At 37.6% G+C, this 18,328-nt stretch overlaps 1 protein-coding gene across 6 annotated transcripts in view; it reads right to left on the bottom strand.

Moving 5' to 3' along the window:
- Positions 1 to 13,342: 13,342 nt before the first annotated feature.
- The window catches only part of ADCK1 (aarF domain containing kinase 1), a 118,828-nt gene continuing 113,842 nt past the window's right edge, over positions 13,343 to 18,328 (bottom strand). For 4 of the 6 annotated variants that reach the window (XM_070931445.1, XM_070931439.1, XM_070931441.1 and 1 more), the window contains 4 exons: positions 17,075 to 17,224; positions 16,295 to 16,492; positions 15,040 to 15,233; positions 13,343 to 13,679 (listed from right to left, as the gene is read on the bottom strand). In XM_070931445.1, coding sequence (XP_070787546.1) covers positions 13,511 to 13,679; positions 15,040 to 15,233; positions 16,295 to 16,492; positions 17,075 to 17,224 — 711 coding nt within the window. In that variant the 3' untranslated portion in view covers positions 13,343 to 13,510. The remainder of the gene's footprint in view (positions 13,680 to 15,039; positions 15,234 to 16,294; positions 16,493 to 17,074; positions 17,225 to 18,328) is intronic. The other 2 variants (XM_070931442.1, XM_070931444.1) reach the window with 1 other exon arrangement.

The following is an 18,328-nucleotide window of genomic DNA, read 5'->3' as shown; positions in this document are numbered from 1 at the left end:
CCAATCCTTGGATCATATAAAGGCTGATGGCAGGCAGAAACCCATATACTTTGAGCATCTGATACAGATAATGAATTAGAAATAGAAATAGATAATGAATTAGAAATATACAGTATACTATGCTTGGCAAAGTTAAGGATGGCAGAAAAAAAGAAGGAAAAGGCAACAGAGAGGTTGAGTGGCAGGATAAAATAGATTACTATAATATCCTTGGAAGAATTCTAAGATTGTCATCAGAATCAGGAGAAAATGGTGATCATATGTTCTTCTGAACAATTAAAACTTGGACCACATGTTTTCTGAATAGTTTTTATCCCAGAGCTATAATTGCACTCAACAATGAACTAAAGGGCCACCATCAGTGAGCTGTTGGACAGCATTACTTGGTCTGTTGTGTGGATGTTTGGGTGGTTTAGGAGTGGGGAATTGTGGTGGGTGGGAGTGTGTTTGGGGATTGTTATATGGACCTCGTCTTTGGGTGTTAAGTGAATTTTGTTGTATGGATATACTGTGTATACATGTACAATGACAATAAAGTTATTATTATTATTATTATATATTCACCAGGAGTTAAATCCAATTTGATGACATTTGACTCATTAATAACATACTTCTAATGTTAAGTCTGAAAACAATTCTCTGCTTTTTCTATTGAAAGATGTTCTAAATTTTCAGATTCCTCTAAATACCTGCTGTATTTTGATCCCATATTTTCCACTGATTGCACAGAAAATGAATATACTTCTGGGTTTTCCTTACTCTTGTACTTCTTCGTTCTTGCTCAGACAGTGCAGCAAAAAGCAAAAATATCCACTTTGTCAAGACTATTATCCCCTTGCTGTTTTAATACCCTTCTTGTTGATGCCAGTAGAATTGCTGGTAGATTACTCTCAGGGCATAAGAGTAAGAAGAAGCAAGGAACAAATGTGTCTGAAAATAGTGTGGAGATGAGAGAAAGGGTTCAAAGGGACCACAAAAAGGCCAATAAATCAGTCTTTTTCAACCTCCTGCCAAATGTGACAGACTACAATACCCATAGTTCAACATATCTAGGGATCTACTAAGATAGTAGCAATAAATCAGTCTCTTTTCCCAGAATATTAATACTGTACCATAGAATCCATTTTTTCCTGTACAAAATGTATCATATATTAATATAGGATGGAATGGAATGGATTGTCTAAAATATATTTTAGCCTTTGTTTTTATAAATTAATGAGCATATTAATGCCTATACACACACACACACATACTTATCTTCCCTACCGGTTCAGAAGTGCACATGCCACTCGCGCGCACACATCACATGCGTGCGCGGACCCTCTGCACATGCACATACCCTTCTGCGCATGCACAGAGGGTAAAAAACAGGTTAACAGAGGGCAAAAAACAGGTTAAAACCAGGAAGTAACAACGACCAGGCGGGTGGGTGGAGCCTCGCACTGCCATCGCTACCGGTTCTCTGAAGCACCCGCCACCATCTCTACCGGTTCGGTTGAACCAGTCCAAACCGGTAGCATTTCACCCCTGTACGGTATATATAGTGCATCCTCATGTAGAATGCTATGCACTTACTTTTCTTTAAACAGTTCTTAGTACAGACTGATTTCTTTAAAAAGAGCCTTGGTAGTACAGTGGTCTAAGGCACCCTGTTATTAAGCTGGTTATTAAGACCAGCTGCCTGCAATTACTGCAGGTTTGAATCTCGCCAAGGCTCAAGGTTGACTCAGCCTTCCATCCTTTCTAAGGTAGGTAAATTGAGGACCCAGTTGTGGGGGCAATAAACTGACTTTGTATAAATATACAAAAGGATGAAGGCTATTGCTGAACACATTGTAAGCCACCCTGAGTCTCCGGAGAAGGGCAGCATATAAATCAAATTAAAAAAAAAAAGTTACATTTCTGCCAAATCATCTACAGGTAGTTCAAATGCCTGCTTTTAAACAATCTGAAAATAATATCTCAAAATAAAACAACAAATCTAACAGTAAAATAAAATTCAAACTTAAATTCTATGAAGTTTAATTCTTTAATACTGACCCAGAACTTAAAGAGAAGATACCAGGTTTGCTTAGAAAAAAAAAATGTTGAAGAAATTTTGAAGTGCTTCATTATAGAAGAACAGTTTCTGCCCTTAATGGCAAGCATCTTCAATTCTGAAGGCACTTAGCTCACAGTCTCAGACTAAATAAACAGGCAGTTTTATGAGGTCATAAGAACTAAACTAAAATGTTATCTGTTCTCCAAACAAGTTCTAAAACTAGATAAAGAGTTTTACCTAATATGTACCTTTGGATCATTTGGGATCAATAAATGAACAAGTATAATATTTTGACTCATTTGTTTAATTATCTTTATCTATTTTTAGGACTTGTGTTGTTAACATAACACATTTTAGGTAATATTGATGCAGAAATATTAAAAATTTAAAAGGTTTCACAAACCTTTAAGCACAACTGTAGCATTAATCAAATTTGCAATCACCCACAGCCAGAGCTGTGGAGTCGGGAGATAAATGTTCCGACTCCGACTCCGACTCCGACTCCTCAGTTTTTTGTACTTCCGACTCCGACTCCGACTCCGACTCCCCGACTCCGACTCCTCTGTATTAATATGCGAATGTATTTTATACATTCCTTGAAGGAAAGAAAGGCAACATACATGTCATTACCACAGGACTACTGGCTGGGAAGCCAACAGTCTACTGTATTGAACAGTTTAAGCAAAAGACAAACACAATGAAAACAACAAAGTTTTATTAATTTTTTTTTATTAATTTAATTAATCAAGTTGCTGGATAGTAGCAGCAGGCATAAACATCAGGAACAGGAACTTTACCAGTTCAAAAATACAAACCACATTATTTGGTTGTTTTAGAACAAAAACAAAGCTTATCTATATGAACCAAAAACAAAATCTGTAAAACCTAGAAATGGTTTATATTAATCTTGAAATGTAGTTATAGGCTTAGCAAATGCAAATCAATTCAATGTAGAGTTCTAAGGAAGAGAATTGCCTCTGCCAGATCCTCTTTCATAGAGGCTCTTAAGTCAGACTTTATTATTTTTAGGGCTGAAAATAATCTTTCGACACTGACTTGGGTGGGTGGCATTGCAGTAACTATTCTGGCCACATCACTAACGATCTCTGGATAAACAAGGATGGCTTCTTCAACAGTAAGTTTTGATGAGCGATCATACTTTTCAACTTCTTTTAGTGCTTTATAAAACTCCTGTTGGAATTTTTTTATTTGGACATTTACTGGTTCTGTAACGCTTATGCGACGTCGCTTTCCTTTAGCAACTTCCATTTTGTCTAAGAAGGAATCAAAGTCTAATTCTTCGTTTGAAGAAGATGATTCTGAGTTACCACTATTGCTTAAAAGAACTCCATCCTCCTGTGGAGGTATTTCAGGTCGTAATCCCTTCATGCGAACTGCTACATCATAGAGGGCCTTTTTCCCAGTAGCAATCTGTTTACTGTTCAATAAAAGTCGGCTCATTGGGTCGACATAAATAGCCGCTAACAAGATTTCATTTTCCAGCAAAAGACTCTCTCTTTTCATCATTGAAGATGCAATGCCCTCAGCTATTAACCCTCCATTTTTGTTCAGGCGATATAACAGGCTCTTCCATTCCAAGAGGAATTTACCCGGGGTTAGATCATCACATTGCAACCTCTTGGTGACAGTGAAGGGGTGAGAAAGAAGGTTCTCCAGCTCTTTTGTTTGTGTCCACTGGCTTGCAGTTAATGCAAGATTTTCATTGTCCATTTCTTCTATGAAGTCTTTAAGTTCAAGCAAACGCTTCACCATTAAATAAGTGCTTCCCCAGCGAGTTGTTTGATCCAAAATGGCTCCTTTTCCTGCACGTCTTTTCAAAATTGCATCTGTTTTTGGGGCCCTGGCTGCAACAGTTACTTGCCGTAATTTGCCAATTAATGTAGCTGCATGGCGATCTTTTAATCCATCTCTTATGGCAAGTTGCAGTGTATGAACAGCACATCGCATATGATGAATAGTAGCAAGCTTCAATGCTTCTTCAACAAAGTTGTCTAAAAAAATGTCAGCATTCTCTTCAGTTTCTAAACTTTCTCTAATACTTGCAGAGCTGTCTTCCTCTAAGTCTAATATCTGTTTGATACCTTCTTCATCTGCCTTCATCTTCTCAATTGTGCTCAACATGTTAGAAGCGTTATCTGTCACAACACATAAAATCTGTTCCTTTTTAATTTCAAAATCTTCTAGAACACCCTCCACTAACTTCTGAAGGTAATCACTGGTGTGATGTGCCTGAGTGTCCTTTACTCCGAGGGTCCGTGTTATTGTTTTGTTATTTTCATCCACAAATCTAACATTAATAGCGAAATAATTGACTCTGTGACGTGTGCATGCATCCATTTTAAGGAAGACAAAACGTCCTTTCATAACTTTCTGTAGTTCTTCCTTTTTACATTTGGCCTCCTCAATTATAAGTTTCCTTATACTTTCTCTTTCCAGAGAAACACCAAGTTTTTTTGCCATTTCTCCATTTAGGCCTAAAAAGGCTGTCTGTGAAAAGAAGGATAGTGGTACACTATTCTTTACTACCATTTCAATAATGTGGTGTTTGAATTTTTCTGGTGTCATCCTTATGGTAACTTTGTCAGATATAAAGAATTTTCTTATTTGTGATTGTTCTCCAGTAGATTTCTGAACGTTTTTTGTCACAGAAGTAGATGCAATGTTTTCATTGCTATCTTTCTCATTCACGGCTTCTAACACTTTGGGATGAAAACGCTATAAGTGTCTTTTCAAATTTGATGCTCTTGTAGGTGCATTTTTATCAGGCCCACTGAAACTGCTAATTTTTGTATCACATTGTTTTTCACCATCATCATCTTTTCTAATACATTGGCACACGTAATGTTTTCCATCACTTGATAATGCAAAGTGCTCATAAACAGTAGACTTTGTTGTGTTTGTTGTTAGCAGTCTTTTTGCCATTGTTTAGGATGCCTCTTTCCCTAAAATATAAAATATGTTATACTAACTGGCATATAATTAGATTTTTAATATCAACATACACAGTCTTGTAAGTTGTACGTACATGGCTTTATACAAACAAATAAGCTATATATCCCAGCACTAAACCTAGACATGATTTGTCCTATACAATATAAACACTTACAGTTGAATCCAAGAAGCTGTTCCACCAAGTTCTTCTAAGCCAGTGGTTCTCAACCTTCCTAATGCCGCGACCCTTTAATACAGTTCCTCATGTTGTGGTGACCCCCAACCAGGGGTGGGTTCTAAATTTTTTTACTACCGGTTCTGTGGGCGTGGTTTATTTTGTGGGCATGGCTTGGAGGTTATGTGACTGGGTGGGTGTGGCTAGCTGGTCATGTGACCGGGTGGCCATGGCTATGTGTATAGAGGGCTGAAAAAAGTCATTTCTGACAGGTCCTCGCACTTTTGACTGGTCCTCACACTTATGACCATCCTCACATTTATGCCCGTGCAGCATTTTTAACAACCATGTCACTCATTTCACAACTGCTTCTCTTCACCATGGTAACAAGATAGGGCAAAAACGTAAAATGTGAGGACAGTCGTAAGTTCGAGGACTGGTCAAAAGGGAGAGGACCAGTCAGAAATAACTTTTTCAGCCCTCTGAGTAGTCCATATACATAAAAGGATACAGCAATAGAGAGGGATGAAGGAAGGGAAGGGAAATTAGAGTAGGAGTGAGGGTAAGAGAGGGAGGAAGAGAGGAGGAGAAGGAGAAAGGAAGAGGAAGTAGGGAGGAGAAGAAGAGGGTGAGGAAGAGAAAGTAAGAAGGAAAGAAAAGAGAGAGGTGGTAGGTTTGAGGAGAAAGATTGCTGTACAATAAAAAAGATGAAAGGGAAGAAAGCCAACCCCAAACAAATATAAAGATATTAAGATAAAGAATGAATTGTTAAACTTTAAAGAATAAAAGAGAACAAATATGAATAAATAACAATAATTAGAGGCTAGGTTACCCATGGGCGCTGCGTTCCCTGTAACAGCAGAACACAACACTATGGAAAGTATAAGTATTGCCACTCCTAATTGTGTGTTGCGTGCCTTATAGTGAAGCACATGAAAAGCATGCTTCTTCACGGTCACTTAACGTGTTCATTTTGCGGTTACGTGAGGCACTGCATGCATTGGTCTTTATTCTTACAGTAGAGAAGTCATTAATTATAACTTTTTGTGAATTGGGACATTTAAACTTGCTTTTTTTAAAATTCCAATCTAAATTTAGTAGGAGTCGGAGTCGGAGTCGGTGCATTGTTTGCCGACTCCGACTCCGACTCCAGGTACCCAAAATTTCCTCCGACTCCGACTCCTCGACTCTGACTCCGACTCCGACTCCACAGCACTGCCCACAGCTACATTTTACCAAACAACTATAACTTTGGGTGGTTTGGGAGGAGGTTATATATCTCCTATGATTCATTCACTTTGGGCCAGAAGATAGAGTGGATATAATAAATGTTAATTCAAATTATCAATTGGAGGAGGAGGATTATTTATTATGTTTTTCAGGGCTTAATACTTCGGGTCATTCAATGAAAATTCTGGCTGAGAATTCAGGACAAAGAAAAAGGAGTACTTCATATAATTTATGGAATACATTGCTACATGTAATGGTTGAGGTCAGGTATTAGATTAGTTTGAACATGGTGCCAGCAGGAGAACAGAAGTTGTATTTTGTCTGAACTGTTTATTGTTTGATCCACAAATGCTTTATACATTTCAAGGAACTGAAGTGGAAATTGCTACTGCAACAAAATTTGCCTGACTTTGGTACCAGTTTATTTAACATTCTTGTCTAAACTGATTATTTATAGGGGTTTTTTAGTTAGTGCATTGTAAGCATTCCCTTCAAAGCATATACAATGAGAAGTATGATAAACATATGTATGCATGTTACGATTTAAGAATAACATAAAAAGTGTCTTCTATAAAATTTGGCTTTATGAGCTTAATTACTCATAATGCTCCAAGCAGGCCCCCCCAAAAAAGAAAAAAAGACTATGACTCTGCAGAGTGTAATAGGAAGTGTAAGCACTTGCTCCTGTGGTAAAATATAAAAGATTAGATAGAATTATAAAACAGAATGTTTAAATTACTCTTTTTGTAAGTCTCAGTTTTCCTAGAGCCATGCTTGATATATGTTAATGCTTCAATTCCCTGAAATTCTCTTATAGGGCACTTTTTTGCCTAATAAGGCAACAAGGCAGAGAAAGACAGAGGAAAAAGTACCTAGTACATCTATTTAATTCTAGACTTACACTAGATTTTAATACTATGTGTTTTTTAGATTTTGGCTCAACTGAATTCACAGGGATGAAAGCAATAATTCAACAGGCCACAACAATTCCAACTAAGAATTACATGACGTGGCTCTATTAAGCATTTCCATCACCATTATTGATATAAATGTGCTCCAGAAATATTAACTTCTAATATGTCCAGAGAGATAGTTTAGTCCAGAGAATAAATGAAAGCTGTTGTGGGATCCAGAAACATCCAGCTGCTAACTATTCAATTATCAACTATTATCAGATAGTTATGTCTGATCAAAATTGATAGAGAAACTCTACTATGAGAACCTGGAGGCAAGCAAGGGCCACTGATTCATAAGAGTGGACAAAGCATCAAATCCAATCTTGTGCTCAGTGCAAGAATGGAAATTAAAGACTCTCTGACAGATACTTTTTCACCTTTGCTTGAACACAGCCAAGGAAGGAGATTTCACTACTTCTCTAGGTAATTGGTTCCACTATCAAATAGTTAGAAAGTTAGGAACAGTTACAGTTGGGAAGGTTTTTCTAATGTTCAGATAGAATCCGTTTTTCTGTCATTTAAACCCCTTATTCCCCGTGCTGTACTCTGGAATGATAGTAAATGGGTTGTGACCTTCTTCTATGTGCTAATTTCTCTATACACATCTAGAAATGCAATGTGAAAAACTGGAAATAGTAATATTTAATAAAGTATATTAAATCACAAATACATGAAATCATGCATTGCAAAGCGTATATTTTCTCCTGCCATTATATTAATAGAACTCAGGGTCATTCAACAAGGCTGAACAGAGGGAGGTTCAGGACAGATTGCGCTTTGCACAGGATGTAGTTAATCTGTGGGATTATCTATCTACAATTTGGTCCCCAATTTAAACAGTTTTAAGTGGAGATTAAGTGGAAATGGCTATTAGTTATTATGGCTAAACTGTATGTCTAGAATGCCATAGTTAACACAGCCAACTATTTTTCTTCCATTCCCCTTTGTCAGGTTCCCCAAACAAGAAAAACACACAGTAATTCTTCCATGTAGATTTCTTTAATGTTCCACACCTCTAGACAGAATCTTGGCAAACTAACCACACTGTTATCTACACCAGGGGTCCTCAAACTACAGCCTGCCGAAGCCATTAATTCAGACCATAAGGCTGCCCCGCCCACATCGCCCCGCCAACCCACCATCTCCCACCCTTTGGCTAAGCACAGGATTTACCTTCGTGAGCCCCGCAGGCTGGAACTGGAAGGTGAGGCTAACATTTTTGGCTGGCAGAGTGCTTCTGGAGGCAGGGGAGGTCAAAAACAGGCCCGTTTTTGGCCTCCCCCACCTCCAGTAGCACTCTGCTGGCCAAAAAACAGGCCCATTTTTGGCCTCCCCCACCTCCAGAAGCACTCTGCAGGCCAAAAACGGAGTGTGTGGAGGTCTCCTGGAGCATCCACAAGCCCCATTTTTTACCTCCCCCAGCTCCAGTAGCACTCTGCAGGCCAAAAACAGGGCACGTGGAGGCCTCCCAGGGCATCCGTATACCCCATTTTTTACCTCCCCCACCTCCAGAAAATAGACAGAGAAAGAGAGAGACAGAGAGATAGACAGAGAAAGAGAGGGGGGGAGGGAAAGAGAGACAAGAAACACACAGAGAGAAAGAGAGGGAGATAGAGACGGAGGGAAAGAGAGAGAAAGAGCGACGAGAAAGAGAGAGCAACTTGTTGATTGTAAGCTCCTTGGGGCTGAGAAGAATTGCTGTAAAATTGAGTTTCCTGAAGTGGACCACTAGACTCCTAAACAACTTAAAAAACAATATAGTAAAAGAAAAGTCAACCAAAAGAGCAACATGCAAATAAAAGCAAATAAAACACCCCCAGGAGCCAAACAAATTAAAGTTTAATTTGTGTGTATTATTCAATGGACTGCTAAATTGGCCATACCCACCTAATCACACGCCCACCTAGACATGCCCACCCATCCACATGCCCACCTAGACACGCCCAGCCAGCCAGTCTGGGCCCCCAACAGTCTGAGGGACCGTGAATTGGTCTTGTTTAAAAAGTTTGAGGACCCCTGATCTACACCATCTATACTCAAAGAGCTACCGGGGCTGTCTTGACCCCCTCTCATCTGAACTGAGCTGTCTCTTAATCCTCAGGAATACACTCCATCCTCCTGAAAATCCAAACCATAGAATCCACCACACCTTGCAAGTTCTGAAAATATCTGAAAGACTAGAGTCACCAGGCAGCCTACCAAAGAGTTTCACATGGTCTTGCTGCCTTTCTCAGAGATATGAAACAGCAGCCTGAGGCAAACTCTGGAGTTTTGGGTCATATGGAGATAGAAAAGTGGTGATGCTTGCATTGCTACCAGTAGTGAGAAGCCTAACAGACCCCAAGAAAACAAAGGAAGAAAGAGATGCCAAAGAGATGACCCAGCCAAAGAGTTGCCAAAGAGATGGCCCAGCCCAAAGGAAGGAGGGAAATATGAGAAAAAGAGCAATTTTGTCTTAATTATGCTAATTATAAATTGAGTGGAAGAAGTGTTTTCAAGATTCTGTTATACTGCCCTACTAGCAATAAAAACCTTTTCAAAAATGCAAGTGGATCTTGTTTCTTGTGTGCCTCACAGAACTTGATTTTAGTCTTGAAAACCTGTCAAAGCAATTCTCCCACTCAGCTCATACCTGGCATAATTAAGGAAGAGTTTCACTGAGACTCTCTCTGTACACAAGGTGAGAAAAGTTCTGATAAAACTGTCTCTGAGATTTACAGTGTGAGGCAGATTTAGGGAATAAAAAGGAAAAGGAGCCATAAATAAGCAAAGGTCGACTGTGTGATTATTTTACAGATTAGTTACAGTTGGAAAATACTATTAAGAAATGTTCCAAAAGCTCTCTTAAAAATGACTTTTGATGAAAATTTGAATAGCTTAATTTTTTTTTTAAACTGCACTGTCATCAGAAATATGCTTCAAACAAGACTTGCAAGTCATGCTTATTTTTGACATCAGTTGACATAATGTTCTTTGACCAGGAGAGGGAGTTAATAGAGACACAATCTAAATAAAATATTCCCTTGAATTTTAACCTTGGAATTCAAAGGCTTGTGCAAATGACAGATACCTGGAAAGAAATCCTTTGCAAACACGAAGAAATTATTCAAAGACATAGAATAGAAAAAAGTTAATTTTGACTCATCTGACTCAAAACCTGAAGTGGACCAAAGTTATAGAATCAATCACTTTTTAAATATGTAACTGAAAAATAGAAAATTAGAGATTATTGATCAAAATTACACTTATTTCCATACAGTTAGTTAATTTCATACGCATACAAAACAGTTGATAGAAAAATTCTAGTTCAAAAAAATCTTCCTGACATGAAATAAATGTCTAGGAAATATCTCCCTTAGGAGAAATGAGCAATGGTTGACCATTTTACTACTTGTGAGGAATCAATGGACAATTTTAAGGATATGTTCCCTTCTGCCCATTTAGTTCTCCTAGTTTTCCCTACAATATTCCATTCTCCAATTTCCTTCAATGGAATTTCAACATTTAACATACAGATAACTTTCACTAAATGCTAGGTAATAGTTAGAAAAATGGGGTCATATTCTAGGGTGAAGTATGGTCTTGCATTCAAAATTTCCCTGGATCAAGCCCAGTATACATGATAATCCTTCAGGTTTGAAGAAGACACACTGTTGTGCAGTTTATCTGCGGACATGGATGTCTGCTGTGCTAGTCTGGAAGCACTGATTCTAACAACGGGAGAACTGGAAGGATCTATGACAATTCATCGTGGCCAATTTGCCACAGCCAACTTGCCACAGGAGAATTTGCTGCGGGGGCAGGCGTTACACTAATATCAAAGAAATGGTGGAATAAATAATTAAAGAAAGGATGCAAAAGAAGGGACAAAAATAAAACATGAATGACAAAAATCAAAATATTTTTTAATTTATTTTAAATAATTAAATTGAATTGTTAAATTGTCCTATGGCAAGTTATCCCGCGGCAAGTTGACTGCGGTGAGTTGTCCCATGGCATATTGGCCATGGTGAATTGGCAGCCATGAATTGACTGAGGCAAGTTGGCCATGGCGAGTTGTCCCATTCCGAACTGGAAGCCCATTGTTGCAGTAATGGAGGGTGTTATTCTTGACCTCCTAATGATGGCTATCAGTTTTTAGCAGCACCTATTTCAAAGCTGGTGGACACTTCATAATCACAGGGTGCAAAAAGGGATCAGGTCACAAGGGACAGGAAAGGTCTCAGCTGGAGACCCTGGAGAACTGGTGAGAGCAAACATAGAAGCAAATAGTCTGACCTTGTGCAAAGCAGCCTCCTAAGCCTTGTATAAGTGATACACTGTTGTATTATACTCATGAGGACAGAAGGAAAATAAATAATAACTGTGACTGCACGCTGTTCTGTTTGGCAAAACAGTAAGATCAAGCTGAGCCTGGGGCTGTCCCCGTATACCTTTCGTTTGTACAATGAACAAATAAACAGGAGAGATACTTGGCAATGTACACGATGGAACAAAGGATTAATGTTTTGAAGGATTTTATTGAAATTGGCATTATTGAGTAAATAACAAGTTCCACATTCCAGCAGTTATGAATCAGATATTTTATTCTGGAACTGAGTGAGGCAGGATCCAATGAATGCACCAATTAACTTTTAACACATTTTGTTTCATATTTTTGAAAACTAGAAAGGTAACTGGTAGTTAATCTGTTAATTAATGCGCCCATGGTTTGTCAAATAAAATGCTGACATTACAATCAGATATAACTATGCCTAATATTTATATCCAAAGAAATAGTGATTAAAATTTGGTCATGACTTGTACAATTTTAGTATTTGATACATCACTACTTCTGATCCTATGGAAGATTTCACCAAGAACTACTGTACATTTTTAAAAAATGTAACAAGAAATGCCCTGTCACATACATCAAAATAATTAAACATAGATTTCTATGTATAAAGTTTTATTTACATTAGTTGGTTGAAAATAATTAATTAAATGGATGTATCCTTATTAATACAGAAAAAAGGCCACTATTCCCTATAATAAAATAATTCTTACATTTCCATACCACTTTTATAAAAGTTGAAATTTTGCTAATAATTTATGATATCCCAGCCTTGACATAAGTATAAGCCCTGTTATGCAGAGGTTTTTGAGATAATAAGATCAATAACCATGTTACATTTTATATCATATTTACTATGTTTTTACATTTATTTATTTTTTTCTCCATAGGGAAAGTGAAAAGAATGGAATTATTTGGGGAGGAGGGATATTACTTGGATTCTGTGTAAGAAATGAGTGAATATTTCCCCTACATTATGTATTCATACATAATGAATATTTGACTTGGAAATGAATTCTTGAAACAATAAGCTGCTATTTAACATTGCCTTCATTCTCTACATTTCAAACAAGGCTCACATTTCTGTGATTATGACAAAAAGAGCATACAAAAAAAAATGACCCAAACTCACAATCTAAAGGTCAGTTATGAAAATAGATCTTCAACCCTAGGGTTTCCTTCCCAAAACAAATATCTATTCAATAATCCTGACTATAGTTCCTTGTCCATATGATTTCCATTTTATTTTCGTATCTTTCAGGAGAGATGAGAATGTATTAATACGGCTATCATGTAGTACAACAGCTCAAGGAACCCAAAGAATACCCTTACCCAACTTGATACCTTCAACATGGTTTGAACTTCAGCTAATATTTGACTACTGGCCAACTGTAGTTATAGTCTAAAACATAGACTACAAAGTAAAGTAAAACTTGGAGAAGATGACCATAAAGTACTGCTAAAAGCTCACTATTCATTGCAGATTTTAAAGTTGTGTTTCATAATTTAATTGCCCTTTTTTAAAAAAAATGGCCCTATAAAAATTAATTTGGGTCATTTAGATTTTACTGGAGAACTTTCAAAGGCCTATCAATTCCCCTGCACTATATTTGGAAATGCAAGTTTCTGGCTTCTTTTAGTTCTAGCTGCCATTTTGTATTTCCTATTTTTACAAAGATGACCCTGCAAAATACAATGAATCTATAGCACCATGTACAGTATACATGAAGAAACACTACAGGAAAAATAAATAAGAAGTGAATGCTACCAATGGGAAAGGCAAGACAAAATCAAGGCCAGCTTCACCAATACACATTCTTCTGCTACTTAGAACAGTGCATCCACTTCAAGAAAGCAATGACCCAGTTTCCCAGCTGGGACACTTTCAGCCATAGAAATAGTTCATACAGGTTGATCTGCCACAAGCTCAAGGCCTCAGAAAGGGATATCTGGGCCTTTCTGAACAGCGAGTTACTCTTGCTCCTTTGATACCTGAACAAAACACAAAAAGAAATGCATTAATTGCCTTATAAAGTAACAATAACATGCCCAGAGAGGAACAATTTCTAAAATACAAATTATTTCGTAATTTCAGCTGAGTACAATATATGTAGTGTGTACTAATTTACACAGTGGCTCTTCTCATATGGCATGGATTTCCAATCTTAGCAACTTTACAAATTGTGGACTTCAACTCCCAGAATTCCTCAGACAGCATAGCTGCTAAATTGGAGAACCCTCTCATATGGGACTCAAAGTATGTCTCTTCATCTACCGTTGCATTAAGTTCTCCAATTACTCCATGCTTTATAGGAAGAATGAGTGAAACAAAGACATCAATAACAATACAAAGGAGAAGAAGTAAATAAACTATTTAATCTTGTCTAGAAAAATCCGTGAGAAAAAGCATAGACTCTTCAGAATTACTTTGAAGGTGGGGATGGAGAGAAAAGGTAAGAGTGAAAAGGAGAGGAGACAAGACTGATGAAGATGACAGGTAAAACAGAAATATCTCCACAGAAAGAACCAAACACCCTCAAGCCCCATTTTGTATTCTCCACAAGTGATGAATCGTATACTATGTCTACAACTCCGTAAGCAATTTTCTCCACTTTAATTGAATTTCCTTACGCTGTTTCAAGACAACAGCAGATAATAAATATCACAAATGGGCAAATACTTTGAAAGAGGCATTTCACAACAATATGAAAGATATACAAATTAACTGTTGAAATTGGTGAAGCAGCTGTGCTTTTTTCCAAACTCACACCACTATTTTGTAAGCTGGTCCCAGCTGTTTCCATATGCATGGCATGTCCATTTTGTTTCAATTGGGAAAAATGGAAGTGAAATAGCTACATGTTTGTTTAGATAACTGGGAGTAGCTACTTTAATGATTTGGAGAATGCCCACTCATGTAGCAAAATATCTCTGTGAATGTATTTGTATAAAACGAATAAATATTTTTATGACTACTATTGTCTACTGCATCGAAAAAGCACCAAGCTGACTTTTGTAACTTCTGCATTTCAAAGTCATTGCAAACAGGAATCACAAAGTCAATTAACAGTTCAGATTTCTACTTATGGGGGACTGATGGGTAAACTGTTAGAACCACAGAAGATTGTTTTTGTATATGATAATTTTGATTATTACATACACAAAGATGAAAAGATTTGGTAATGGAAGAATGGTTGATGAAGCTAATGGAACTTGCTAAAATGGCTAACTTAACTTGTTTGATTAGAGAAAAAGACAATATCTACATTTATCAATGACAGGAAATCCCTTATGGATTTTTTTCTGTAAAAAGGGGAAAAAAAGAATCCTGCTTATGGGAATGGGGACTTACGCAGCAACAGCTCGTATGCAGCAGCGAGACATGTTGAGGAAGGAGCTGGCATTAGCCCGTGTCTGCAGGGCGGATTCAATCCCCCTTAGCAAATCATTGGTCTTCAGCAGCAACAGCATCTGACGAGGAACATTGCTGAGAAGCTTGGTGATCTGAGGTAAGTAAGTAGCAGCATTGGTCCGGATTTCTACATCCTGGAATAATCAGATTAGAAATGTAGGAGAGTCCAGGAAGGGAGAGATTCTAAGCACTGTCACATTCTAAGCACTGTCTATTATGATCAACAGGAGATTTCCAAGGTAGTAGGCAGGGATATTTCCTAGAGAAGCTAAGGTCTTTTCAAACGGAAATGCAAAATCTGAAAACTTTCTGATTACACAAAGCACATGTTTTGATTTTTAAAAAGAACCTTAGAGTTTCCCATATGATAGTTCTGATGGCATTTGTTTATTTATTTGATTTTAGTGAGCAGCTTATACAGGAGTTCTCCCTTAATTTTATCTGTACAAGGCAATCTCCTGAGGGAAGCTTTGCTCAAAGAGAGCAACTAGTCCAATGTCATGCAATGGGCTGAGTTGAGATTTAGATTTCAATTTCCTTGGTCCAAGCCTGACACCTTAAATACCTACATTATTTTAGTCAGCCATCAATACCCTAATCAACAACTAAAAAGCCACACACAACCAGACACCATATAAATACCACACACAGAATAGCCTGAAGCCCACATTCTGTTAGAGAGAAGTTCCCTGAGGATGGGCTCCAACATGAATCTGAAAGATCGGAAGACTAAACTTCTGGTCCCAGTGACTGACTCAAACTGGATCCTGTAACATTATCCTGGGACACATATATTCGCTTTCATTCATTAAAATATTAATGTAAAACATTAAAAATATTTTTAAAGTATTTATGTGCTATATTAAAATATTACATTAAATATACAGCACAAGACTATATTAAATATTAAATTATTACACTATATACAGTATTATACTTTATTAAAAATATAGCACAAGAGCTGGTTTACACTGGTAACTCAGTGAAAGGCAGCATGCATTTTATGCAGAAAACACCAAGTTCAATTTTGGGAATGGCTGATCCCCAGTCTGAAATCACTGTTGGCCTATTAGAAGAGAGCAGTTTCAGTGTAATGTAATCTGCCAGGCTTATTCTATCTGAGATAGCTGTGAATCTTCAGCATGGCATTTTTGTGTGTCACCTTTTTTTAATCCGTTATCCCAAGAAAATGTACCTCGTTACTTGTGACGGGCAAACGATCAATGCCTTTGTTGACTGATTCCCAGGAACGTGCAGTAAGCATGCAAGCAAATAGGGGGTACAGATCCCCTGCTCCCAGGTGCTGGCTATATTTTTTTATCTGCTTGATGTCTGCCTTGATCAGGGCTTGCCAAAGTCGGCAGTAATCCAAGCGGAAGCTGTCTGTCAGGACCTTAAGAAAAACAATGGCCCAAAGTATTGTTAAACAGTATGTGGACTCAAGTACAGATAGTTCTTGAAAGAATTAAATGGCCTGGGACACTTGTTTCATACCAACACGGACAGTTGATTTAAATTCTGGAACATTGGGTGAGCATGTGTGGCATCTCTTATTTATTTAAAAATGTATTTATTTAAAACATTTATATATATGCCAACCTTATATCAAACTCTGGTTAGCTCCCAATCAACAAACGTCTCAGTCAAGAACATCTCTTATATCCTAGATTTGGCTTCAAACTCCAGGTGAAATATTAACACTGCTTTCTTTCCTGTGCAGTCTAGAGAGTGTTACCTTAGAATCTTAGTCCAGCCCCTCTCTCCAATAGGCTGGTCAGTTACTTTTTGGCTCAGCTGTTCTTGGCATTACTACAATACCCATCTCCTGCAGGTAGAAATGGCACCTCATGGAAATAGCTTGCTGTTTGCTGCCATAATAAAAAAGATTCCTCCCCACAAGTGGTCAAATGTTGCTGCTTACTGACAAAACCGGCCTTAATTATCTCTCCATCTGTTTGACAAGCCAGCTACATACCTGATAGAGTCCATGGTCCAGAAGTATAATGTGTGACTTGCCTGTAGTTGGACACTTCCTCACCAAGACATTGCCAGGATGTGGGTCACAATGCACAAAGCCATTCACAAAGATCATTTCACTGTATATCTTTCCCAGGTTGCGAGAGATCTGAGGAGAGAGAAGGAGATGCAAGGCCCCAATAAGCAACAATACCAGGGAGCATAGGACTATAACCTAGTTCACAGCAGTACCACCTATTGGAATGGCGGAGAAGTAGCTGGCTAATTCCTTTTTTATACAAGAGAAAATGACATCATCCAACCAACATATGTGTGTACATAGAGAAAGCATAACGGTATTCTTCCCACATCTGGGTAGAACTAGAACTATGCCAGCAGAAGTGTAAACATGTTTGTCAAAACTAATCACAAAGAACACTCTTGGTGCCCAGAATATAGACAAGCAATATGTGTGGGGATGAGTGGGTTTCCCAAATATTCATATGAATTTCTTTATTTAGTAAGGAAAGAATGTGTGTTTGTGTAGGCACTTGAATGGGGGAATTATCAGAGAAGATGAAAAATATAATTGTAAAAAATACCTCATTAAGGAAAGTAGTATGTTGTTCTTGTTCAGATATACTGTTGCCTGATCATCTACATACAGTTGTGAATCTGAGTGAGAGCCTATGGGTAAAGTGTTATCTGAAATGAACTGTAAATCTGTGCCTGCCAGAGACTAGAAAATAACATTTTCCATTAAAATATGACTCAAATGTACTTGACTACATTTACTTCTTCTGAGTTCGCCTTCAAGCATGAACAGAATCCAATTGGTTTAAAAAAAAGGATGCATGTCAAAATATTACAGTGTACTAATGAAAGGATGAATGCTCATTTAATTAGGAAATGGCAGATCTAACATTTAATTTTCTGGACCAATTGGCCAATCAGCATGAAGTAAAGAAACCTGAATTTTACATATACTGAAATGAAAGAAAAAGCTGTGAAGTAAGTATAAAGCAATGGAAAAATAAATTGAGTACCTGATTTTTAAAATCTTTTCTACTTCTTCTCCACTACAAACATAATTTGCTTATATATGCAGTTTAATTAGCAGAGCTTCTACCAAGGAATCTACAGTATGATCAGGGTGTATTGAGAATTATCTCTGAGCAATCCATCCCACCTGCTGTCTCACCCCAGGTTTTGTAAGGAAAAAGAGTGTAACTCTTTGAATTTGTACAAATGTTAACACAGGCATTCTTAAACT

This window comes from Pituophis catenifer, unplaced genomic scaffold, assembly GCF_029215685.1.
Source record: "Pituophis catenifer annectens isolate HBS135680 unplaced genomic scaffold, rPitCat1.0.hap2 SCAF_1, whole genome shotgun sequence".
Lineage (NCBI taxonomy): Eukaryota > Metazoa > Chordata > Lepidosauria > Squamata > Colubridae > Pituophis > Pituophis catenifer.
This window is presented reverse-complemented; position numbering and strand designations above follow the sequence as displayed.